This window comes from Rhinopithecus bieti, unplaced genomic scaffold (assembly GCF_001698545.2).
Source record: "Rhinopithecus bieti isolate Rb0 unplaced genomic scaffold, ASM169854v2 scaffold_5924, whole genome shotgun sequence".
In the NCBI taxonomy this organism is placed as follows: domain Eukaryota; kingdom Metazoa; phylum Chordata; class Mammalia; order Primates; family Cercopithecidae; genus Rhinopithecus; species Rhinopithecus bieti.
Window position 1 is genome coordinate 2,444,630 of NW_016805189.1, and position 26,362 is coordinate 2,470,991.

Sequence of the window (26,362 nt, forward strand, 5' to 3'; positions counted from 1 at the left end):
CTCCTAAAAACTGAGGAAAAATCATGCATTAGTGAAACTTTAAATAACTAAATATGAGGAATAACTGATAATTTACAGTAAGTGGCCTTTAGCCAAAAGCAAAATAATTGAAACCTGATGCTTTAATATTTGTGCACTTTTCTATAATGCATAAAAGATTTGTGTGTTTGTGATTTAGAGAAAGGCTTTTGCCTTTCAATAAAAATATATAAGGGCCCAGTCAATAAATACTATTCGAATTATAAGGAAACATTTTGAGTGGAAAATGTAAGTGGATTTCCATTTCATTACATAGTAAGCATAGACATACTTACCCATCATCTATTTTTGTACTCGATATTTTAGATATTTTTTGCCATCCATTCTTTCAGAAACTCTATATATTCAAGGCTTTTCTAGAATAGTATTTACTTGGTTATAGATAGTTGTCCACCCAATATAAAACACTGCAAGCTAAGAGATGTGATTGAAACTACCCTTTTGGATAGGACAGAGGGCCAGGACTAGGGCACAGCAAGCAAGGCACTCAGGGTGCTTGTATGAGCCTAGGAATGAGTGCCTCCATAAATTCACACCCTGGGGACCTTGCCTGCCTAGTCCAAGGCCCTGAACTGAACATACTGGCAAAACATCACCTGTGATGTTAATTTTATGTGTCAACTTGACTGGGCCTTGGGGTGCCCAGACAATTTGGTTACATACACTATTCTGTGTGTGTCTTTGAGGGAGTTTCTGTTTCTGGATGAGGTTAACATTTGAATCCGTAGACTGAATAAAGTAGATTGCCCTCCCTAATGTGGGTGGGCCTCCAACAATCAGTTGAAGGCCTAAGTAGAGCTAAAAGGCTGCCGCTCCTGTGGGGAGAGAGAACTCCTCCTGCTCGACTGCCTTCCAGCTGAAACACTGGCTTTTAAGGACCATCAGACTAGAACTACACCATGGGCTTTCCTGGGACTCCAGCTTGCCAAATGAAGATCATGAGACTTGTCAGCCTCCATAATTATGTGAGCCTATTTCCTTATAAGAAATCTCTGTATATAACTCCTATTGGTTCTGTTTCTCTGGAGAACTTTGACCAGTATACCATGTATTCTGTCTTAACTGCCCACCAGTGAGAGAAGTTACTATCAAAGAGAAGCAAAAGGCAGCACAGGTTAAATCTTGATCAACTAAACTCTTAAGGGCCTCAGTTTCTTCAAGTACTAAAGGAAATAATTTAATTACTTTTCACAATGGCAGCAAAATGCAGTTGCATAATATGTACAAAATTCTTGACACATAGTAGACAATGAAAAAGTAGGGTCTTTTCTTCCCTTTGTATTAATGAGCTGTTAGTGCTAGGTGAAAGTCATTCGGTCAAAGAAAGCTGGTCCGCCTGATCCCAAGCTGGGGGATATGCTGGCAAGATGCCCAAATGCCCCATAAGTGAATGGTGTCCCACTCTCTGGACTCAGAGTGTCACATTGAGCTGACCTCAGGAGACCAGCTCCCACACCAGCTATCTGAGTCCTCAGACAAGTATTTCACTTTTGTCCTCATTGGTAAATTATACGGTTTGTTTTTTTTTCAGTTCTAAAATGTCTGTGATTTATGATTGGTCACTATCATTTCTGCATTGTTCTTAGTTTTGCATTTGAATTTAAATCACAGTAAGAAAAATAGCATGGACAATACAATTACTTGTAACAAAAATAGAGCAAATTTTGAGAGAATTAACTTTTCAAAATACTGTTTGCCAGATTAATGTTAATAAAATTTCTTAAATTCATTTTAGGCAGTTTTTGTCTGGTTTGTCTATTAGCTTGATTTCAGTGTCTTCAATTTGACTAATAAACAGACTTTAGGAGTTATACTCTGAGGCTGGTAGACAGAATTAATTACTATTTACTATTACTGTATTACTAGTACTTATACTGTAAGACTTCCTCAAATGGTAGCTTCTTTCTAGATATTCATGACATTTATTCCTGGCTTGGCTCTTTACAAACAACTGAGAAATTGACTCTGAGATTTAGTCTCTCTGTTACAAATTGAGGTTTTTATATTGCTAGTTGTCTTCGTGGTAATTATAACTTGCAAAACATTTTACTCATCAATAACATAAACTGTACTTCATTGAAGTTTGTAGTACTTAATTTCCTGGATATAACCATTTCTTTATATGAAGCCTGACTGAGGATTTAAGTTCATTATATTTTTCCATCATAAATTAGCACACCCTTAAAATATTTGGAAAATACCAAAAGGAGAAAGAAGAATGGGAAAAGAGCATTCATATATCGTTAATTCGCCTAAGAAGATTTGTGTCCTTTTGTTTTTTTGCTTAAGGGCAGTAGGGTAGTTTCCCATGTTATTACATACACGGTTTTTCTAAGTGGCTACACAATATTTTGCGGTATTTTATTATTTCGTTTTTGTAGAAATGGGATCTCACTATGTTGCCCAAGCTAGTCTTGAACTCCTGGGCTCAAGTGATCCTTCCACCTCAGCCTCCCAAAGCGCTGAGATTACAGGTGTGAGCCACCACGCCTGGCCCTATTCTGTGGTTTATTTAAACATTCTATTTAAATTTTACATATATATATATATTTTTTTTACTATTACAAGTAACACTGTGAAGAAAAACTTGATGCATAAAACTTTTTCTGTTTTAGGATGTCTGCCATAAGACTGAGTTCCAGAAGTGGAATTTCTGAGTCAAATTGCCAATTATTCTACAGGCTCTTGGCACATACATTATTGCTGAATGGCTCGTAATGACTACTCCATACTTCCAGCAGAATTATTCAAGAATCTCTTTTCAGTATGCTTTTGTTGCTTTTAAAATCCTCCAAATGAAGATTTCCAAGTAGTATTGATAATTGTTGATTTGTGCCTACATTTTGTTCAGTTAGGACGAGTTTTCTCAGTGGGAATTTTATACTGTAGGGGCAGTGGGGATCAGTAAGTGGTAGGTGAGTGATCCTCCTCCCTTTTCATCAGGGCTGTTAAGATCCCTGAAGTTTAGAGGCTTTGCATGGGGATGACTATAATTGTGAACACGGGACCCACCAGATGGATACTACATTATAAATTATACTTCTATACTTCTACAAATACAAAACTAGTAGGTAATTCCTAAAAAATAAACCAAGTAATTCCTTTTGAACATAATAAGGAAGCATATTTTCTACTAGTTTTAAATGAAGGAGTAAAATATTTTTATGAGTTTCTTTGTATGCTTCATATACATGTGCACATGCATTTATTCATAAATATTTTAAAATGACAGCGTTTGGAACATTTATTTTTGTAGAAATGCTTTAAAATTTTTTTAATATTAAGCAATTTATTCTCCCAATGCTCAGAGGGGTTATTTCCTCAATTTTCTTCAGGACAAAATAGAGTGGGATTAACAAGCAGATCAACGTCAAAACAAAGAGTTATTGTCATTACTGGCTGGAAAATAGGACTTTTTAAGAGAAAGAATGTGTATACTACATTGTATAAAAATGAGGAAACTGAGCTAACAAATACATTCTTACGGGTTCTTGTAAAAGAAAAGGCAAATTAACTTGCTAATCAGTGCTCCCAGAGCTGTATATCAAAGTGGAAGAAGAGGAAAGAGTAGATACAGGAGAGTCTTTGGAGAAAGTACCCAGGCAGCCAAAGAGCTGGCTTCACTTGAACCAGCAGTCTTGATATCTGAGTAAATACTCTGTTTCAGGCTTTGAAGTGTCTGTTAACTTCTGCTAAATTTGCTCTCTATGGAATAAAACAGTTCAAGGTGGCGGGTAGGGGAGAAGCGGAGCCTGGTAGGCATACACAAATTATTGTTTATAGACTGCTGGCCTCTCTGCTGCAGAGCATCTTCTGTAGCCACTTCAAAGGCAGGAGCATCACGTGGCTTATTTGAGCAAAATCTGCTGCGGTGAACATGCGGCAAACAGGAGGGAAATGGGCAGATCTGATGGAGGGAAATCATTCTGAACCATTCCCATTGGCTCACTCTAAGTAATCTCATAAATTGGCTACCCAAAGATTTCTATACATTTTGAAAACATCAGGAATTGATAAAGGCAAAGATATGTCTCCAAAGAGATGTGTGCACCAAATTTCTAGGTTTGCATGTGTTTCTGAGAAGATTGCCTATTAGATCTTAGGTCACTGAGAGCACAGAACAATTATGCTGGGACTTTAAGACGTAAGTTTATTTTGAGCTCATCAATTCTCTACCTAGGTATGTATGCAGAATGAGCTATATTCTCTTCCCAAATGCTCAGGACTCTATATTAATATAAGCTTAGAAGAAATTGCTAAGGGCTTCCTTAGAATTCTGAACTTTTAGAAGGGAGGGAATCTTAAAGATTAGTTCAACCACCTCATTTTTCAGATGAGGAAATCAAGGACTAGAAATGATGACCGACTTCTCAGAAGGAGTTAGCAACAGAGCTAGCTAAAGGGCACATGTTTTTGTGACAACCAGGGCAGAGTTTTTCACTGTACTTCAGTTTTAGGATACAACATCACCATATCACACTCCCATAAAATGTGGAGAGAAAAGTTGCCTACAGTTTTCTCTAGAATGGAGTATGGGGAAGGCCATTGATCTGTTTTGTGTTGTCCAGTACATACATACACACACACACACACACACACACACACACTTTAATGTTCAATTCTGAGGCAGTAGCTGAGTGGGCTAGTTGCAGGCTTACTTGGTGACTCAGTTCTGGCCATGATCCATTTTGCCCAGCACAGTGCCCAGGACATGGTAGGTATTGAACAATAGCAAAATGGAAGTAGTTGGTTTGGGGGCCATATGGTATCATAGAAAGCATGCTGAGCCAGTCCTGACTGGTTGGGCTTTGGAAATGTAACTTAACCTACCTGGTCCTCCACTTCCCCATATGATCTCTTAGAATTTTTCCAGCTCTAAAGTGGTATAAGTGTTGTGATCTGCTATTTTCCCTTAGAAGGGCTTTGTGAAGACTGGCCTGTTTACAAAGCTCTCTGAGATTCCTTATTATGGACATTCCTACAGCATCAAAAGGAACTACAGATACAGATTTTTCAAACAGAGTTGAAAAGTGTTTAACAGTCAGATAATACGTATGTTTAAAATAGTACTATTTTACATGACTTTGAAAAATTGGCCTGACCCTATGTTAACCTATTTCTAAAAGTCTGTGTCCATAAATTGACTTACTTTATCCACTGCCTATGGAGGAGGAAAGACATTATGCTAGCACAACATGTACTAACCCTGATGTGCTGTTGTCCTTCTCTTAATTTGTTTTATAACTTTGGCTCATTCTTGGAGATGAGTTCTTTTCACCAGAATCTGCCAATCCTAGAATTACAACTCCTCTCTTTCTCACTTCTTCCATTTAGTAAACATGTTTTTCCTCTATGATACTATAACATTTTGAATTTTAATTTCCTCTAATCATATCACACAAAGTGATATGATACAATCAAAGAAAATTAAGGGAAAACACCAAAGACAGAAATACATAAAAGACAATGCTAAGGTAATTATAAAAATGGCAACAGAAAAAGTTCTGTGGGAAGATTTACTCTCTGGGCAGGAGATACTTTAGAAATAAATGTTGAGGAAGGACTTGATGTTTTGAAACAAAGTGATTTTGGAGGGATCAGGAAAAGTAACATAGACTAGTATGAATAAATGATAAGACTTGGGAGTGGGAAAAGTAGGAAAAAGAAGTAGGCAACGTGAGCACCTTCATATTTGTATACATTTTGTATACATTTCTATACATTTTGAAAACATCAGGAATTGATAAAGGCAAAGATATGTCTCTATCATATCTTTTGTCAAAGTCACTAAAAAGAGTATCTAATAGATTGGTTTCTGAGACTAACCTGAATAAAATACCACGCAATGTGTCCACCAGGCTGATATAGGTTTTTGCTTTGGGTGTGGCTCTTAAGTCTATTGTTTAGCCATCCCCTAGAATGGTAGAGGCTAGATTTCCCATTTTGTAACTATGCCAGGTAGGAAGGAATCAATATCAATTTTGAAATGGAGGTAGATATCTCTGTTGTTTTCTGTCCTCCCTTTTGAGCAAAGACATCAATTTAATATGGCATGGCTTGCATCTTGTGACTCTATGTTGATATCTAGGTTGTTCATCTAGCTATTAATAAAGCCATGAAAACAAATATTGATACTGACTGGTGTATAATTCTCAGAGCTGTTCTTTTTTTTTTTTTTTTTTTTTTTTAAGGTGAATAAAAGAGGCCCAGTTTTCAGAGCTCTTAGTGTCCATACATCCACACAAATCATGAATCAGATTACATCAGCCTTGCTGATTTGGATACCTCGAGTTTTTTTCTATTAATCTGTTTCTTTCTTTCTTTTTTTTTTTAAAGTTCTGGGATACATGTGCAGAATGTGCAGGTTTGTTACATAGGTATATGTGTGCCATGGTGGTTTGCTGCACCTATCAACCTGTCATCTAGGTTTTAAGTCCCACATGCATTAGGTGTTTCTCCTAATGTTCTCCCTCCCCTTGCCGTCCACCCCTGACAGGCCCCAGTGTCTGTTGTTCCCCTCCCTGTGTCCATGTGTTCTCATTGTTCAACTGCCATTTATGAATGAGAACATGCGTTGTTTGGGTTTCTGTTCCTGTGTTAGTTTGCTAAGAATGATGGATTCCAGCTTCATCCATGTTCCTGCAAAGGACATGATCTCATTCTTTTTTATGGCTGCATAGCATTCTATGGTGTAAACGTGCCACATTTTCTTTATCCAGTCTATCATTGATGGGCATTTGAGTTGGCTACAAGTCTTTGCTATTGTAAACAGTGCTGCAATAAACACAAGTGTGTGTGTGTGTCTTTATAATAGAATGATTTATTATACTTTGGATATATACCCAGTAATGGGATTGCTGGGTCAAATGGTATTTCTGGTTCTAGATCCTAGAGAAATTGCCGCACTGTCTTCCACAATGGTTGAACTAATTTACACTCCCACCAACAGTGTAAAAGCATTCCTATTTCTCCACATCCTCACCAGCATCTGTTGTTTCTAGACTTTTTAATGATTACCATTCTAACTGGCATGAGATAGTATCTCATTGTGGTTTTGATTGACATTTCTCTAATGATCAGTGATAATCAGCTTATTTTTATGTATTTGTTGGCTGCACTTATGTCTTCTTTTGAGAAGTGTCTGTTCATATCCTTTGCCCACTTTTTGATGGGGTTTGTTTGTTTCTTGTAAATTTGTTTAAGTTCCTTGTAGATTCTGGATATTAGACCTTTGTCAGATGGGTAGATTGCAAACATTTTCTCCCATTCTGTAGGATGCTTGTTCATTCTGATGATAGATTCTTTTGCTGTGCAGAAGCTCTTTAGTTTATTTAGATCCCATTTGTCAATTTTGGCTTTTGTTGAAATTGCTTTTGGTGTTTTAGTCATGAAGTCTTTGCCCATGCCTATGTCCTGAATGGTATGCTTAGGTTTTCTTCCAGGGTTTTTATGATTTTGGGTTTTACATTTAAGTATTTAATCCATCTTGAATTAAGTTTTGAAAAATATGGAATGCTTCACAAACTTGCGTGTCATCCTTGCGCAGGGGCCATGCTAACCTTCTGTGTATCGTTTCAATTTTAGTATATGTGTTGCCAAAGTGAGCATGATCTGTTTCTTTTCTTTTCTTCTTTATGTAGCCTATTTCCTTCTATTACAACTGGGGCCCTAATAAGCTCACTGATATTTTCTTTAGTCATACTGAAGATATTAAAAAACTGATCTCTCTCCCCTTTGCTGTTACTGGTCTTTGATCATCCTTTTTTTGTGTGCAAGACATTTGAAATTACCTTTACAAAATAAACTGGACTATTGAAAATAGACTGATAAATCGTTGTCATCTCTGCCTCTAGGAGTTATAATCAAATAGAGGAGATATGGGGCCAAATATCATATTTTTAATACAAATGAGTACAATGAATGCATTGTGAGTCAGTATTTCTAATTTGAAAGCTACTAACATATTTACAAGAGGAAAAGTTCTCTATAGTGGCAGTAGAGCCACAAGGATTGCTTGAACATGCTATTTTGAACTAGAGAATCTAGAGACCTACAAATTTGCTCAGACGTGGCTTTGACAACTTTCAAATATGTTCCAAAATAAAGAAAAATTCAAGCTGGGCACTATGGTTCACACCTGTAATCCTAGTAGTTTGGGAGACCTGAGGCAGGAGGATTGCTTTAGCCTAGGAGTTCAAGACCAGCCTAGGCAACATAGTAAGACCCTGCCTCTACCAAAAAAAAAAAAAAATACAAAAATTAGCCTGATGTGGTGGCATGCACCTGTAGTCCCAGCTACTGCAGAGGTTGAGGTGGGAGGATAGCTTGAGCCCAGGAGATGGAGGCTGCAGTGAGTCAAAATTGCACCACTGCATTTTAGCCCGGGTGACAGAGAAAGACCTTGTTAAAAAAAAAAAAAAAAAAAAAGAAGAAGAAGGAGGAGGAGGAGGAGGAGGAGAATCCATAACAGGTAACAAAATTGACTAAGGTGACGATGGAGTGGGGAATGGGAGGGAAGTTAGTAATAGTTACTGGGAAAGAAGAAGCCAAGACACAAAAATAACTCCTTTGATGTGTGCCCTCTTTATTTATTGCATTTGGCTTTACATACTCATCTCTCTTTAAAGATCTCATGTTTAGTACAAAAAGATGGGACTAATCTTTCCTTGTATATCTTTTATTCTGTCATTAAGTGCTCCTTCAATTTAGACTTCTTTGTTGCCCCCTTAGATAGATCAGAAAATTCTGTTGGTTTTGTTTTTTTCATGCTTACTGCCCTTCCTCCCAAAGTGAAGGCAATCAAGCTACGCTAAACACCCACATTTCTAATTTGCTAATAATGCAATTTCACTTAATGAGAAAGAGAAAGCAAATATAAACCCTAGATAATGTGGTTAATGACATAATGGCTTCCCAGGCATTTGGGATCTTCACACGAGAGCATGTCTGTGCTAAATGAACATATTTTCACTTATATTTTAACAATGATTTGTCAGAAAAGTCTTTTTTTTCCCCTGATATATTTTTCAAAGCACACAGGCCATGCGATTAGGTTAAAAAGTTACTGTCTTTGATTAAATTGCTTTCCACAAATGACTGTTTATTGGATCTGGGAGAAATATTTGTCCTTTCAGACTTTCCAAAAATCCTGCCCTTTAGGTACTACACCCACGCTTAGGGGTTTGAAGAGTTCAAGGCTGACAGTAGCTGTGAAAAGTTTCATAGTCTTTTAAGAAAGTTCAGCGACTATGTTTGGGAAAGAGATATGTATATATGCAGAACTGTTAGCTAATGCAGAGATTGTAACATATGGAATTCATAAAGGTCCAATTACAGAACCATCACTGTTTGCCATGGTTTTAACTTATGTAAGTTATTGATTATACTTTCATGAGATCATAATCAAAAGGTTATTCTTTGGTAATGGTGTGTTAGAAGAGCTTTATCCTGAACTTCAAAGCCATCCTCTGAGCCTCAAGAACAAAGGCTTAGAAGTTTGAACCGGGGCCAGAATCAGTCTGTATGAGTTAACGATGTTCCAGACCATCCAGGAGCCGAATCCACCTATCCACGTGCGGGAACTCTCATCACATCAGATCAACGGTCATCACTAAAAGATGACAGTTGATTCAACTTTAATGTGTCTATGTGTGTGTATGTATATTTTTAATGAATCAACTTGACTGACTATAGTATCTGCTCTCATTTGTCATATAATCATTTATTTTGACTGTAAAATACTGTCATATGCTGTGCTTTCAGAAGAGAGTGATTACCATTAAATAGGTCTAGGAACAGGAATTGCAAGTACTCAAAATTTGCAGAAAACAACTCTTAGAAGTTGAAAAGCTAAGGTGTGACTTAATATAGGTAAAAAGCAATAAAGGAGGGTTCAGGTGTGTCCTAATATTCTGGCATGTGTTAAGCAGGCAAAAAACAAACAAACAAAAAAACAGACTGTGAGTTTGGCTAACGTTACAAATGGCAAATCTGCTGCCCCTCTTTTACTCTTAACATCCTTACATAAATTGTTACACCAAAGCGGCAAAATGCCATCATGTATAATCAGACAGAGCGATCTTGACTCTTTCTCACAGCGGCTCCTGCAAACCTACCACTAGGCTACTTTCTCTCTGGGTCTTTGGATGGATGCTCAGGCAGATCCTGGGATTTCTCTAGTCAGCCTGAGATAATAAAATGTCCTCTGATTACTTTAGTGCTAAGATTATTCTCATGCCAGTAATTAAAATCTCCTGTGTGGTAGTTAAAATTCTGACCTTTATTTAAAGTTAAGATTCTCCTCTCCCTTAGCTGCAGCTTGGTTGTTTGCAACATGGTAGACTCTTCTCAGTAGGGTCTAGTTCCTCCAGGAGAGGGGTCATGGACAAGAGAGATCAGAGGTAAGAGGCAGACAGGAGTTGACGTCACCTACAGAGTTTCCTCTGGCCCCGGAGGATGTTTAAAACTGATCTTGTTATTATGGGCACTTTCCCGGGTTCCTCCTCTGGGATTTCCAGACAGCTTTGAGTGGGTTAAGGCATTGCTTCCCCTTGAGCTGCATGCTCATAACCATGGTACCCATCTGCTCTGGTACAGTCACACTGGCCTCTTCGCTATTTTCATGAATGTGCCAGGTACGCTGCTACCTGAAGGACTTGGCACTAAGCATTCCCTCTGCTCTTCCCCCACATATCTGCATAGCTTACCCTCTCACTTGATTCCAGTCTCTAGTAAAACATCCCAGTCCAGCAGTCTTCTAAGTCTGTTCTCTCTGAAACAGCAATCCCCTACCATGCATATAAACAGATATATATATATATATATATGTTCTGGGATACATGTGCAGAACTTGCAGGTTACATAGGTATACACGTGCCATGGTAGTTTGCTGCACCCATCAACCCGTCATCTACATTAGGTTTCTCCTAATGCTATCCCTCCTCTAGCCCCCCACCCCACAACAAGCCCCAGTGTGTGATGTTCCCCTCCCTGTGTTCTCATTGTTCAACTCCCACTTATAAGTGAGAACATGTGGTGTTTGGTTTCCTGTTCCTGTGTTAGTTTGCTGAGAATGATGGTTTCCAGCTTCATCCATGTTCCTGCAAAGGACATGAACTCATTCTTTTTTATAGCTGCATAGTATTCCATAGTGTATATGTGCCACATTTTATTCTCTATCATCTTTCTCTACTGAAGTCTTCCACATAGTGCCTGTCATTACTTGATATATTATATGTTCATTTAAATATTTATTTAAAAATTATGTGTCTCCTCTTCTTTATCACATCAGAAGTAGGCTCCATGAGGGCCAAGGGTTTTTACTTCTTTTGTTGACTGCTGCATCCCCAGTGCCTAGAGCAGAACCTGGCACATGGTGTGTACTCAGTAAATATTTACTGGGTGAATGAATGAAAGAAGGGCATGAACACAGAAAGATCAGCCAGATATAACGATTTGCTCTTCTGTGTGTATCTCAATTTGGAAACGATTTTGTTCTTAATTGATTGGAATTCATTTACTTTTAAACCTTTGATCAGAGCTATTGGTTGAAATGGATTCCTAGGGTAAAAGGCAAGACTTATGAAAATCAAACTTGCTTTTGGAAATATAAACACAGTAGAATTTAATCACAACACCATTTTACCTAATCTGTGATTTCTCTTTATTCAAACTGTAATACAGGAGATTGGTTACAATATTGAATTTAATTTAAACAGAAGCAGATACTCTTATTAGCTAAGTTCAGGCAAATAGCATTATTATCAGAGATTCTCAAAGGTAGGGAATAAGACTTCTTCTATAGTTTCTCCTTGTATAATACTGGGAAATACATGGAGATTTCCTTGTATAATACTGGGAATAATATATGTAATGTATAATATATATTATATATGGAATATATACACAATATATAAAATACTTGTCTTGCATAATTCTGGAAAATACATGGAGATTTCCTCTCCATGTATTTCTTTTTTTCATTCCTTCAAATTTGTATTAAAGAAACTAGGTTTTTACCCTATAAAGTTTTCCATAGTCTGGATTTTACTGATTACATCTTTGTGGTATAGTTTAACTTGTTCCCCTACCCTTTAAATTTCCTGCAAATTAATAGTTTGATAAGACATTTCTAATTTATTTTAAAGTTAAAGAAATAAGATAATTCCAACTTTGCCTGTATGTGCTAACTTGAACTAGAAAAGGAAGGTTGTTTGGGACTATTTTTACAGTCCCTTCTTTCATTCTGAACCTTACTCCCTATACCCACAATGCATTACGGAGACCCTCCCTTGATCACACCCCTCCAGCTCCCATCACCCAGGAATCTCCAAGCTGCTTTTTTCTATGGGTATTGCCACTGTCTAGGGACTCCTGCTACCACACCACACCAATAAGGGACTTTATATTGATCCTGTGTATAGTAACTAGCATTTGTTGACTGCTTACAATGTGCCAACATTTGCACCTACTTTACATGCATTATTTGATCCTCACAACAGCACTGCAAAGTAGCCACTGGCTTCCTTGGGTTCCTCAAGCTTGCCAGAGTCCTCCCAGAGCTTATGCAATTGATCTTCCCTCTGCTTAAAAAGCGGCCCCTCCTTCACCTATTTAAAATCTGCTCACTGAGCAGATCTCAGTTCTGCCATCCTTTCTCAAGCAAGCTGTTCCTGACCCCCAAGTTAAGCCAAAGTACACATGCTCAAAGAATCCCATGTACTTCTCTGAAGCCCTTTATCACAGTCTTAATTTTTTACTTACTTGATTAATGATCAGCTCCCTTACAGCCCGCAAGCTCCATAAGGACAAATACTAGGTCTGTTTTGACTCAGCTTGGCATCTCAGGCACACACAATGCCTTACGCCTGGCACACGCCATACATATGTGTTGAATGAATGTGAGGCTAAGCCTGTATCCAAGGCCAGCTAGTAAATAGTAGTGTTCGAATTCAAGCCAAGCTGGCCTCACTCTAGCCCAGATTTCACCCACATTCCCCACAGCCTCGTGGCCATTGTTATTTGGACTGTTGACTTTCTCCCTTCAAGAGTCAGCTCTGGACCAACTTAGTCTCCCTTGTTGACTCCTTTTCCCATTTCCCACTAATTGCTGACTGGGATCCAATGTCTACCTCTCTCAGCCAAGGCTTTGCAAGTATACTTGAGCTTCTGTTTCATTGAAAGTCAGAAATTTCATGACTTGAATGGACATGGTAAAAAGTGACTTACCTACTTTTTAGACTATACTAACTTAACCCAATGTTTGCATTCATTTTTTAGAAACAGTTTTTGAGCCACAAAAAATAGATTAGTCACTGTGGATTCAAATAAGAAGAGAAAAAATCCCTTCCAATGAGGAGAGTTTAATTGGGGTAGGGGCCAAGGGGAAGAGACAAGAAAATAGATTTTTACTGTAAGTACAATAGTAAAGATGAGGAAAAGGGAACAGGAAAGAAGCATCTGTAGCAAGGGAAGTTTCACCAAAGAGATGACATTTCATCCCAGCTTGGAGAGGTAAGTCAAAATTTGTTTTGTGGACAAGTGCAGGGAGTGGACACTCCAGGCATAGAGTATGAAATAAGATTCGTGACAGAGGCTGGTGGCTCAGTTAACTTGAAGTTTGCTATGGCCAGATCAAAGACCTGTGAGGCAGGATGTGGGAGAAGAGGCTGGTTGGCAGAGCTGGAGAGAAAGTTGTAGCCAAAGTCTTCATTGTAATAAGAAACCATTAAGGGTGTTAAGTAGGAGCAGTGATATATTCCAGTTGGCATTTAAGAAGAAAAATTGGATAATGGTGCCGATTGAGGGGACTGAGGGAATAAATCTGGAGAGCATGAGTTACCAGGGAGGTAGGTTAGGGCACAGGACCATGAGAGAGAAATGTCTGAATTTTGGTCATTGGAAAGGAACATTGGAAAGGAAAAGACAGGAATAAAGCTGAGAAATCAATGAAAATTTGTGGAGGTAGTTGGTAAGAAAGAAGTTTGGAGTCTAGAAAAACCGCCAAGTTTATGTCTTGGGTAATAGGTATATTATGCTTTCTTAAGGAATACTAATGAACAGCCTCATTGGGAAGATAATGAGTTAGTCCATTATCTTTCCAGTGTTAAGTCCGAAGGGAGATGTCTGGTAGACAGTTGTCAATATGAATCTAGAGATTGGGAGAAGGGTGAAAACTGGAGATAAAAAACTTGGAGGCTAATGAAATGTAGGTGTAATTTGAAGTCATGGAAGTAGATAAGATGCCCCCAAGAAGAGAGCATAAGCCAGAAGAGCAGACAAGTAGTTGTTTCCTGGGAGCATCAACATTTAAGACAATGGTTCTTAACTTTTTTGAGTCATAGATTCTTGTGAGAATGTGATGAAAGCTACAGTCAGCTCCCCCCAGAAAAATATTCATATGCATATGAACATCAAAGCTATGGGTTCTCTAAGGATGCATAGACCCACATTCAGAACTTTTTTTTTTTTTTGAGGTGCAATTATAGACAGAAGAGCATGTGAAGGTGACTAGAGAAAGTGATTGGAGAAGGAGAAGGAAAACTCAGAGAGAGTCGTTATGTATATATCAAAAAAGAAGAGAAGGAGAAGTTAATTTTCATTAAAAATTTTCATAGAAGACAGGAGAGAGAAAGATGGGAAAGGGCTCATTGGACTAACAGCTTGGAGGTCATCAGTAACCTTTTATGAGAAATTTTAATAGTGACTGGGGCAAAAACCATAGTGTAGTAAAGACTGATGGGCAAGAAAACCGAGGCCGTGGTTACTGACTCTTTTAAAAGCATGATAATGATGGTGGAGACAGGGTTTTTAATCTTTTCATCACATTAGCATACCTACATGAGCACATATGGCATAAATAATGGGGCCAGAGGATGTGGAAAGGAACCAGGATTGGATATGGATAGACTATTTGTAGATAGATGGGGGGAATGTTGAGAGGATTCGTATATAGTAATCTCTGTTTTCTTTGTGGATATTGACATCAGTTGAGAGAAGATAGCAGGAATGGGACAGCATACCTGGGGGGAAACTATGAAACTGTCGTGTGTACGAGAAGGGAAAGACTAGTGATGTTTACAAGAATTTCTTGGGGATTGGGAAGACAATTGAAGTTGGCCACATAGATTTAGTTAGTCCTCGGATTATGGTTTGTCATCATCAGTACTCCTCAGGAAATTTTCAATTCTGCCTTAGTTTCTCTTTTTCTTAAACAGAATGAATAATGCATGTATGAGTAACAACTCTTAAATAGCAAATGACTAGAAGAGCTTAGAAGATTAAAAAAGCCAAGTATGTTCTACCTTCTAGACAATGACTTTTCTAAAGTGTAAAATAAAATTTATCGAATACAAGACTGTTCTTAAAATCTTCTTTGGTAAGACTAGTTTTGGACCTTGAAAATCAGTAACCAAAAGGTTACAGACTTTTTTTATCTGTTTGACTCTTAGGTAAGAACAGAACAAACTGCTCATTAGAAGATATCTTGTAACATAGTATTCTGAAATATGCAATTGCAATTACTTGAACAAAAATGTCAAATTAAGGCACTTCTCATAACCTTTATGAAAATATCTGATGCATTTTTTCAAAACATTAAGCTAAGGGGGAAAGTCTGTGGTTTTTTTTGTCCGTTTTTTAAAATCAAATAAGTTAATACTGTCCATGTGGATTCAATGAAAAAATACTAAAGAATTTAAGAAAACTACCTAAAGGTAAACTAAGAAAAATATGACCTAATTTTAAATATTTTGGAAGTCACCACTGAATATATCTCCTGATATTTTAGGTTTAAAATTTTGACATTTACTTTTTATCAATAGAATGAAGTAAATATATACCCCTTGAGGTAACTATGCATTTTAAAGAACTGCGAAAGAAATGGAACATTAATTTTGTCTCTTTGAGCTACTTATATGTGCTACTCAAGTTTTTATGTACACTTTGTAAATATCATTCTGTCCTAAAAATTTTGATTTGCTGAAATATATCACCATGTGAAATGCATGAAGGAGAGAACAAGGGAATGAGATATTGATGAAGAACAAATGTACTGCATGAGGTGTGAAGGTAATTGCTCAGGGTTTTTTGTTTTGTTTTGTTTTATCCCCCCAAGATGGAGTCTTGCTCTGTCACCCACTCTGGAGTGCAGTGGCACAATTTTGGCTCACAGAAACCTCTGCCTCCCAGGTTTAAGCAATTCTCCTGCCTCAGCCTCCAGAGTAGCTGCGATTAACAGGTGTGCACCACCATGCCCAGCTAATTTTTTTTAATTATTATTTTTAGTAGAGATGAGGTTTCATTATGTTGGGCAGGCTAGTCTTGAACTCTTGACCTCATCATGATCCACCACCTCGGCCTCCTAAAGTGCTGGGATTACAGGTGTAAGCCACCATGCCCAGACAATTGCTCAGATTTTAAAAAATTATTAGTAAAGAAATAGCTCTTAGCACAGTTCTCTTTTCCCTTCATACAGACGAATACTCAATGACTGCTTCTGAAGCTTTAAGAAAAGATTCAAATGTAAGCCTTGAGATGAGATGGAAAAAAAAAAAAAAAAAAACACTAGGAAAGAGATTCCTTTTCCCTTTCCAGAACTGTCTCCCTCTCCCTTCTTCTTCCAAGTACCTGCACACACACTGCTGCTTTCTGGGCACCTCCATGCTCTGGAATCATCATCTTGCCTTAGCATCTAACAGAAATGTGTCGTTGTGTTCTCAAGTTTTTCCACGCTGTTTCTTTTTCCACACCTCCTGTTTAGACTGTCCCTGGTCCCCACAGTGTCAACCACACCACTTGTAATGACATTTTCTTTCCTCAGTCCCTTATCTTGCCCCACCTTAGTTGCCTAATGCTTCCTTCCTCCCCATGCCCAATTTTTAGGTTGGCATCGACCCAGGATTTTGCTACTGCTTGAGTTGGAGCAGGCTTACTGTGAGGAGGAGGCACTTGTCCTGGAAGTTTGAGGGGAACAGAAGTTTTCAGAAGCCCCACTGCTGCCTACACAACCCTTTCCATTATAAATTTTGGCAAACCAGTGAAAGCAGTGTGCTGAACAGGGCAAAATTTGGTTTAAATTCTACTTCATATTTATACCAATACCTTTTTTTTTTTTCAATTTTTAGATGAGCTGAAAAAAGTGTTTTCCATTTCCCAATGCTTTGCTTTTCTACTTTTCTGTCATGCCTTCCTCAAAAAATATAAATAAAAAACCTTAACTGTTGGTTTTATTTAATACAAAATAGCAGTATAGCCCTCTGTTGCTTCTCTATCTTTAGACATCTTGAAAGAGAGTGACTAGCCAACGATTTGTCAGATAGCCAGGTCTGTTTCTGGTTTGCATGAGCAGTGGTGATTCCAAACCCTAGGAGGAAAAAATGGAAAATGTCTTAGAAGTTTCAGATTCATGTGAAGCCAAACTGTGATCTCCTGTCAGTTTTAGTTTACAAAACTCTCATAGTCCTGGATATGTTTATTTGAACTTCAAGTTTTAATATCACCATTATATTCCAATAACTTCACTCCCTCAGTCCAGCCCACTGGCTGGGGTCTAGTCTAGTGTATATAAAAACAATGACTAGAACAGAAGAAGTTGGCTAACCGAGATTTTCTCTTTAAGCAATGTTTCTTCCATTGCCTGTTTAAGCCACTGTCAGTAAAATAAATAGCGACTCTGCATGAGAAGGCGCTTTCCCTTTTCCTTTTTGAAACAAGTTCTTCTAAGCGCTAGTTTCAAAAGGAGGCAGGGAAAAATAGTCATTGTTGATACAGGTTGAGCATTCCTAATCCAAAATCTGAAATTCTCCAAAATCTGAAACTTTTTGATGGCCAACATGACACCACAAGTGGAAAATTCCACACCTGACTTTGTGTGACTAATAGCAAAATTATTTAAAGTATTATATACAACTACCTTCAGCCTATAAGGTGTATATGAAACGTGGATAAATTCTGTGTTTAGACTTGGGTCCCATCCCCAAGATATCTTATTATATATATTCAAATATTCCAAAATTTGAAAAAAAATCTAAAATCCCAAACACTTCCGGTCCCAAGCATTTTGGATAAGGGATATTCAATCTGTATTTCACAGTTTCCCAGTGATAGCGCAATTACATCCTGTAATTTATAGAAGGCAAAGTGACTGGAAACCCAAGAGGGAAATATAAACCAGAAGAGCCTTGGGCAAAGTCTTATGTCAGAACAGGACCTCATCTACATTGTCTCCTTACATTCTTTCTGGGAGCCTCATTGCCAAAGCTTTGTGCCAGAACCAGCATAAAACAGTTATAAACTATACACAGATCAGGTAGATAACAAATGTCAGTGTTTGATTATTCTTTTTTCAAAAGTGTTCTGTATTCTCAATTGTGGGCTGCAACGACTGACCACACAGAAAAGTAAGAGAGAAGTTTTTGGCCCATAAAAGTAACTAAGCAATTGCCAAAACAGAAAAGCTGCTGCCTGTCGCTAGAATCAGAGGCTAATGCCATTTTACCACAACAATGTGTTCTGGAACGTACCGGGTTTACACTTCTGGATGCTTCTCAGTAGGCCATTCATTCACTTATTCAGCAAATATTTTTCAAATGCCTTGCTGTGCACAATGTTGAGCGAGTCTCCAGTAGACCATTGGAAAAAATATGTAGTCCCATTCTTAGCCACAAGGAACCCAACATTTAGATGAGAATACAAGATATAAACATATGAAAAGTTTAATAACAATGCATAGTGGTAGATGTTTAAGGGCCAAGCTGGTTTAAGTCCTGTTGAAGGTCAGTAGAGGTTAAATCACTGGAATATAGGCATGGCTATGGTATCACTTCAGGCCAGTGAGCTCCAGAAGATGATCCCTGTTGGGGAGTAGTGAGAGATAAAAAGACAAAGGAACCAGGCTGTGGAGACACGTAACAGGCTGAAGGCCTTATCCCAGCCATAAGCAGGGACAGGAAAGGATTGTAACATGGCAAAAGTGGTGGTTTAATTTGATGTATTGGCCACTTTTAAAGAGAAAGGCAAAAGGAATATTTCAAAGAATGTTATAATAATGCCAATATGAGGAAATAAATGCTGGATTCAGGTGGAAGTGGTGGGGATGAAAGGAAGGTACAGAATCTTAAGATATAAAAGAAGAAAGGATAAGATTTTCGTGTATTTCTGTGGGGACATGAGATAGAGGTAAGAAACAGCAATAACCCTGAGATTCAATATCTGTTCATTGAAACAATAACAAGACTGTTGGCAGCTAAAAAGAAATCAAGTGGGGCTGGGCACATTGACTCATGCCTGTAATCCCAGCTACTTGGAAGGGTGAGGTAGGAGGATGGCTCGAGCTCAGGAGGTTGAGGCTACAGTGAGCCATGATCGTGCTACTGCATCCCAGCCTGGGCAACAGAGTGAGTGAGATGCAAAAAAAAAAAAAGAAAAAAGAAAAGAAAAGGAGAGGAGAGGAGAGGCAAAAGGGGAAAGGGAAAAGGGGAAAGGAAAAAGGGAAAAGGGAAAAGAAAAGAGAAATCAAGTGGGGAAGCTGATTTTGGAAGATAATGAACCAGGCTCCAAGAACGTGAGCATGGGCACAAGGCAGATGGCAAGAAGAGTCTGTGCTTTGGAAGAAGGATGTGAATGGTTCATGTTGAGCATCACTGTCTATAGGGAAATGGTTCAATCTGTGAAAATACCTGAGTTTCATAACAATATAAAAAGAGTCTTAGTTATTTTATATGCTTATGAACTGAAAGGAGAGTCAATGAGGAAACGCAGGAAAATCAAGAAGTGGTTTGAGAATCAGAAGAGTGTCACAGAGTCCAAGGATAGTGAACTTTGAGTTTGAAGGATGAAATTTTGCAGAGGTAACAAGAATAATTCTGAGGAAGAATGTGAGATCTGGCAATTTTTGCCCTAGATGTTCAGATTATTTTAATCATTGGGCATGCTTATTTGTTTTGTTTGGGTCTTTAACATTGAACTGTTTTCCTTCCTTGCTGATTTTAGATTTTTTCTGGCCCTTCACATACAGTGTAGGATCTATTTCATATCTCTTTAGTACCTCTCATACCCAGTGAATCTGCTAATCTGAATTCACTTGTATGCTATAATAATAATAGGCTGTTGTGATAATTAAATAAAGTAACTGCAGTATAATAAACATTCAACAAAAATTATTTGAAAATTTTCAAACCTTACGGCTTCTGTGTGTTTTGTGTCTATAAATGCCTGAAGCCTTCTTTAGAACAAAGATGATAACTTTATTGTTTTAATGTTCTTCCATGAACACTTAGGCCAGCATCATGATATATGGGTTAAAAGAGGTTTGAAGACCTTGGTTTTATAAAAGATCTTTGATTCTTAACTCAGAGGCTCCTACAATTATTGTGCTTACTAGATTAAGTACATGCCATAAACATAGAACTTCAAAGGTAGAAGAGAAATATTGGATTCTCTTCGTTCCTCGCAATGGTTAATGCAATTCTCTGCTTCCTTTCTCTATGTCTACCCCAAAAGGAGTGCCAGAGCAAAGGCCTTATGAGTTGTCCCATTTTGCTGTTTAAATGATGTCTTCATCTCATCTGGAAGGAACAATCCTAATATTCAGCCAAGTCAATTGGAAGCAAGTTAAATGACCTCCAGCACTCCTCTCTTGATAATATTTGGGTGTCTTTTATGCTTCTCCATGAAAAGAAAATTTACTGCATGGCAAACCAGGCCAGTGAATTATTCTCCTGAATAGACCCATTCTTTGTTTGAATACAAAGCAACCTTTTCATGTGTTTCCCAGATAATCACTCTGTTTGCCTTTACCTGAGTTTACTCTAGTGTCATTTAATAGAACAAAATGTATTTTTTCCTAATAGAGGTTTTAGACTCTCCGATACACCAATTCTCTATTACTGTTCATGCTCTGAGTTCCTTTTATCTAAATAATATATCTACAATTTGTGGAAATTGTTCCCAAACTTTAAAGCTAGTTCTCTGTTCTCTTTGACATAGAATTTAGATTTTATTTGCTCTCAAGTTTTTCCAATGCAGAGATTTGGGTCTAAGAATATTTATATTATAAATAAAGTAGAAACAGAAAGTCCTATCTAGAAGTTAGAGTATGGCATAAATATATTGTTCATCAGCCATTTATTGTGGCTTTTAATTTAAGCTCTTAGATTAAATGAAGAATATATTTACTCTGTAGTTCATAATACTATATTTGTAAAATATTTTACAGTATTGATGGTTTTAGATTTCTTTACAATGGCAAAGTAAAACTTTGAAAGAAGTTAGTGTCAATATCAGAGATAAAAGGTTAATTTCTAAATGGTTTTCAAGTTAAAATTTTCTTTTTTCTTTTCTTTTTTTGATCTTAAAACTTTCCAGTGTAAAGTTAGAATTTTAAAGAGGCAATGAAAACCACAGACAAAATCTTTTTTTAAGAAATGTACCAAGTATCCAGGAAATTACATGTTTCACAGATTCATGCACCATTAGTTATCGTCTTCAGCAAGAAAGAAAACGATTTACTCTAGTAACGGCCTTTTGCTGATAAGATCCAAGAAAGAAACCAGTTCCTGCCTTATGATACAGTCTTACTAGAATAAGACAAATGTTTACTGATTCTCAAAGAAATAAAAGGGACACGTTTGTGTAAAGTTTGTTATTGATTAGATCAGAGTATTGGGTGTCCAGGGAAATCTATTAAGCCTAGCTGCATCATGTGGAGCAGTCGTGCCACTGCTCATTATCAACTCTCTGATGCTACATATAACAGATTCCATGCTTCTCAGCCTACCTTCTGTGGCCATACCTGAAGGTTCTGTAAAGTTATGTTTCTGGCCTCCGAATGAAATTTTTTCAGTTCCATATTCTTTGAACATCATCAAAGTTTTTTGAAAGAAGGAGACATTCAGAAGCTATTTTATGTGAATTGCTGTTTCCTTGAAGCACACTTTCAAGGAGACGTGCAAGAGATTTAAATAAAATTGTTGTATAAACCCAGCCATGTTAAATAGATGTTCAAGAAGAATATTTTATCTATGATCAGAGAATTATGGAAAAAGAATCATCAGCCACAAAGCTGAAAGGAGGGTACATGATTAATGCTGTTTTTTAAAATAAATGCACTTATTTCACTAAAAGATATAAATTCACATATAGAAAATCTGAAAAAGAGAGAAAAGGAAAAAAATCACCATCAATTCTACACAATCATTGTTTTAATCTGGGTGTCTAGTTTCTATTAAAAGTTTATTTTAGTTAAATTATATTTATTAAATATAAAATAAAAGTATTGTAGTTTTACAAATGTAATTTTAAAATATATCACACATAGGAAGGTATATTTAATTTATAGTGTGACAAAGCTCAAAGATATAATTATGGGGTAGTAAACGATAACTTATATGGTATTTGACATTTTCATTTCAAAGTTTTTGCATTCTATCCATTCAGTTCTTTTCCAACATTATATGTACTGTTAATAAAGTGTTTGGAATGTTTTGGCACATGGTGTGTGTTACACCCATGTTTATTGTGTGATTGCTGTTACTGTACTTAGTAATATAAATAATTCAAATGTTATTCATTATAAGGGCATCTATCACTAATCCTTTCATAGTGCCAAATAAAATACATTTTAGAACAATGTGTTAAATGATACATATCATCTAGTAAAGTGTAGAGGGAAGTACAGGTGGTAGAAGTCATTTAATGATTCATTTAATGATCCACACCTGGATTCATGAAAATTAATCCACTTTTAATAGTCATTGGTTTTTCCTGCAGGGAGAGGCATACTGTTCTCTCTTTCAAAGGAATTCATTCCAAATTGAATCACCTTTCGTGACAACACTCCTTTCATCAGACTTCTTATAAACCTCTGCCTTCCCTTAAACAGGGGAAAGATTTCCTGCCTTGTGACCCTTTATTCTGAGGGCCATCCTAGTGAATCAATTTTATAAATTAATTTACACAATGTTGTTACCCACCTAGGGAATTGTTCACAGTGGTCTTCTGGAACCTTGACCACAACTCGCAGGAGGGGATGCAGTGGGAATTTGGTCCATGAAGGTGCTCCTTTTGGCCTAGTGAAACCAGGAAGTATTTCTCAATTCACTTCAAGTATAGACAAGTTCCCACAGTATCTGAGACTACCCCTTGGCATTATTATCCTCCTTAATGCCTGCTGCATGTGATTCTGTGATTTAAAGCAGCAAATTGTTTGAATGTCTACCATGTATCTCTTAATATCTTTCATGTTGTAAAATAAATTTTATATTGCTTATAGAGTCATATTCTTTTTTAATCTCCTTCGGGTCCATGTTAATGTAATTTCTTTAATGGATAGAATGCAAAAATTAATTAATATATTTAATTAATTACATTAATGTAGTCCTGGGTGTGGAACTGAATGGATAGAATGCAAAAAATTAATTAATTAATTAAATTCATTACATTAAATTAATGTAATTCTGGATGTCTCTACAAGTAACTGCAGAACCACTCAACTTACCTAACTCTCATGTTAGCATTGGTGCTGTTTATTGATTGTTCTTTATTTCTAAGCAAGAACATATTGTTACCATCACAACCCGCCCCCCTCTTTTTTTTTGAGACAGAGTCTCACTCTGTCACCCAGGCTGGAGTGCAGTGGCATGTTCTCAGCTCATGACAACCTCCGCCTCCCAGGTTCAAGCTGGAAGCTGATAACTGAGGGAGGAGACTTATGAAAACAATATTGATGATAATAATAACAATCTCTAATGCTTATAAATTTGTGTAATGTTGGCATTATTTCTTCCTTAATGTTTGTGAGAATTTACCAGGGAAGCCATTTGACCCTGGAATTTTTTTTGTTGGAGGGTTTTATAATTTTGAATATAATTTCCTTAACAGACATAAGGCTATTCAAACTTTCTATTTCATGTCAGATGTGTTCATTTGTGTTTCTCAAGGAGTTCATTTTATCAAAGTCATTGAATTTATTGGTGTAACATTGACAGCAATATGTTTTCTTGCTTAAATGTCTATAACATCTCTAGTGATGCCTCTCTTTCACTTTTTTTTTTTTCCTCGAGACAGAGTCTTGCTCTGTTGCCCAGGCTAGAATGCAGTGGTGCTATCTTGGCCCACGGCAGCCTCCACCTCCTGGGTTCAAGCAATTCTCCTGCCTCAGCCTCCCAAGTAGCTGGGACTATAGGTACCCACCATCACACCCAGCTAATTTTTGTATTTTTAGTAGAGATGGGGTTTCACCATGTTGGCCAGGCTGATCTCGAACTCCTGACCTCAAGTGATCCGCCTGTCTCAGCCTCCCAAAGTGCTGAGATTATAGGCGTGAGCCACCACGCCTGGCCTTCACAAACCCTTTTAATAATCCAGTTGGGAATCTATTAAGCATTAAAGCTCTATAGTGAGATTATGCATCATTACTTTCAATATTCACGGCCATTTGAGTAGCAGGAATCATTTTCTCAACTAGACTTAGTGGGCAAATGAACATGTTTACAATGTAAAAGTTTATGACTTGTTGTCTTATTGTGATGGTGGTTTTTGCATTTTTTGGCTTTTCTCTCCATAATAAATTGAGACATTAAATATAAACCTTTCAAAGGGAATGAGAGTAAAAAATAAATGTTAACAGCAAGATTATGAAATTTGGGACTCCATTACAACTCTCCAAATTCTGATCAAAAGACTCACTTTAGAACTTAGAATTAGGAGTATTAAAGAATGACTAAAATAGCTGAGATGGATTTTAGTCAATAACTGGTTTGACATCACTTATTTCCCTAAGAGAATTTGTTTTCTCATTCTTTTATAAAGACAGCAATTAATATCATTTAAGTTAAAAGTTTACTGGGCGGGCATAGTGGCTAACACCTGTAATCCCAGCACTTTGGAAGGCCAAGGCAGGCAGATCACTTGAGGTCAGGAGTTCAAGACAGACCCTGGCAACATGGTGAAACCCAGTCTCTACTAAAAATACAAAAATTAGCCGGGTATGGTGGCGTATGCCTGTAATCCCAGCTACTCAGGAGGCTGAGGCAGGAGACTCGCTTGAACCTGGGAAGCAGAGGTTGCAGTGAGCTGAGACTGCACCACTGCACTCCAGCCTGGGCAACAGAGCAAGACTCTGTCTCAAAAAACAAACAAACAAACAAAAACCCCCAAAAACAGACTGACTATTGTGACTATTTTTAATGTTTTTAGGGATCACTTCTCTCCAGAGTCTAACACAGAAGGGTGAGTTGTGCCTACCCAGTATCTTGGATGCTGTGTGCTCCAGAGTTCCTGTAATGAAAATTATCTCTGCCCCATCAGATGGACAATGAATTCAGTGGTGCCTTCTCCCTCTCTGTGGTTTCCATGTTACTAACTGTCAGTGCCTTTTTCTGTAGGCAGAATACTTCTATGAATTCCTGTCCTTGCGCTCCCTGGATAAAGGCATCATGGCAGATCCAACCGTCAATGTCCCTCTGCTGGGAACAGTGCCTCACAAGGCATCAGGTGGGTGGTCTTTGCCTGAAGCAAGGTTTATACTTAAAATGTAATGATGATAAGAATATTTAAGATGCAAATGTCCTACATCAGAGAGGTTATGAGATGTTTTCCTAAAGAGATCTGTTGATTTTAGGACAGTTCAGTTGTTATTCTGTGGGCAAAGGATTAAGATGGGAGTGAAGAGATTATCGTTATATAATTTTCTAAAAATTCAGAATAGCCCCAGCCCAGCCCACACTAAGTTCATAAATGATTCAAGACATTTTTAAAGAAAAAAAGAAGAAGAAATAAACACATCTAGTGAGATATATTTGGCCAATGTATGGATTAATATGATACAAAAAAATGTGGCAAAGATACAAAGTAAGTGATTGGGGGGCAGATGGGGTAAGTCAAGAAAATTCCCCAAAAGTTAGCATTGTATTCAATTAGAATTTGAAGGAGAGAGGAGACATGGAAAAGTGGGAGAAAGGGGTTCAACGTTTCTAGTCTAATGATCCTTCTTTGCTAAGAAAATAATAATATGTGATATTTGTTTCAAACTTTTCAGCTTACAGCAGACCCACTCTTGCATTGTCTAATTTGAATACTAGCAGTGAGTCAAATCCAGAATTGCAGCTCCATTTTCTAAATTAAAAAATTAAGACTTAGGAGATTTGACTGACTTGCCCAAAGTCAAATATTAGGATAGTAATAAGCAGTAGAGTTGAGACTAGAGCCCAGGATTTCTGACTTTTAGAAATATATAGAGATCACAAGTCACTTTGTGTTAACATCCTAATGTATTTCCTTCTAATCTTTTTTCTCTGAATTTTTACATACTTGTGGATACATATTT

At 37.3% G+C, this 26,362-nt stretch overlaps 1 protein-coding gene across 1 annotated transcript in view; it reads left to right on the forward strand.

Moving 5' to 3' along the window:
* Positions 1 to 26,362, forward strand: part of WIF1 (Wnt inhibitory factor 1) — a 72,185-nt gene that overhangs the window by 18,740 nt on the left and 27,083 nt on the right. Inside the window, exon 3 of the mRNA XM_017871566.1 lies at positions 25,422 to 25,530. Coding sequence (XP_017727055.1) covers positions 25,422 to 25,530 — 109 coding nt within the window. The remainder of the gene's footprint in view (positions 1 to 25,421; positions 25,531 to 26,362) is intronic.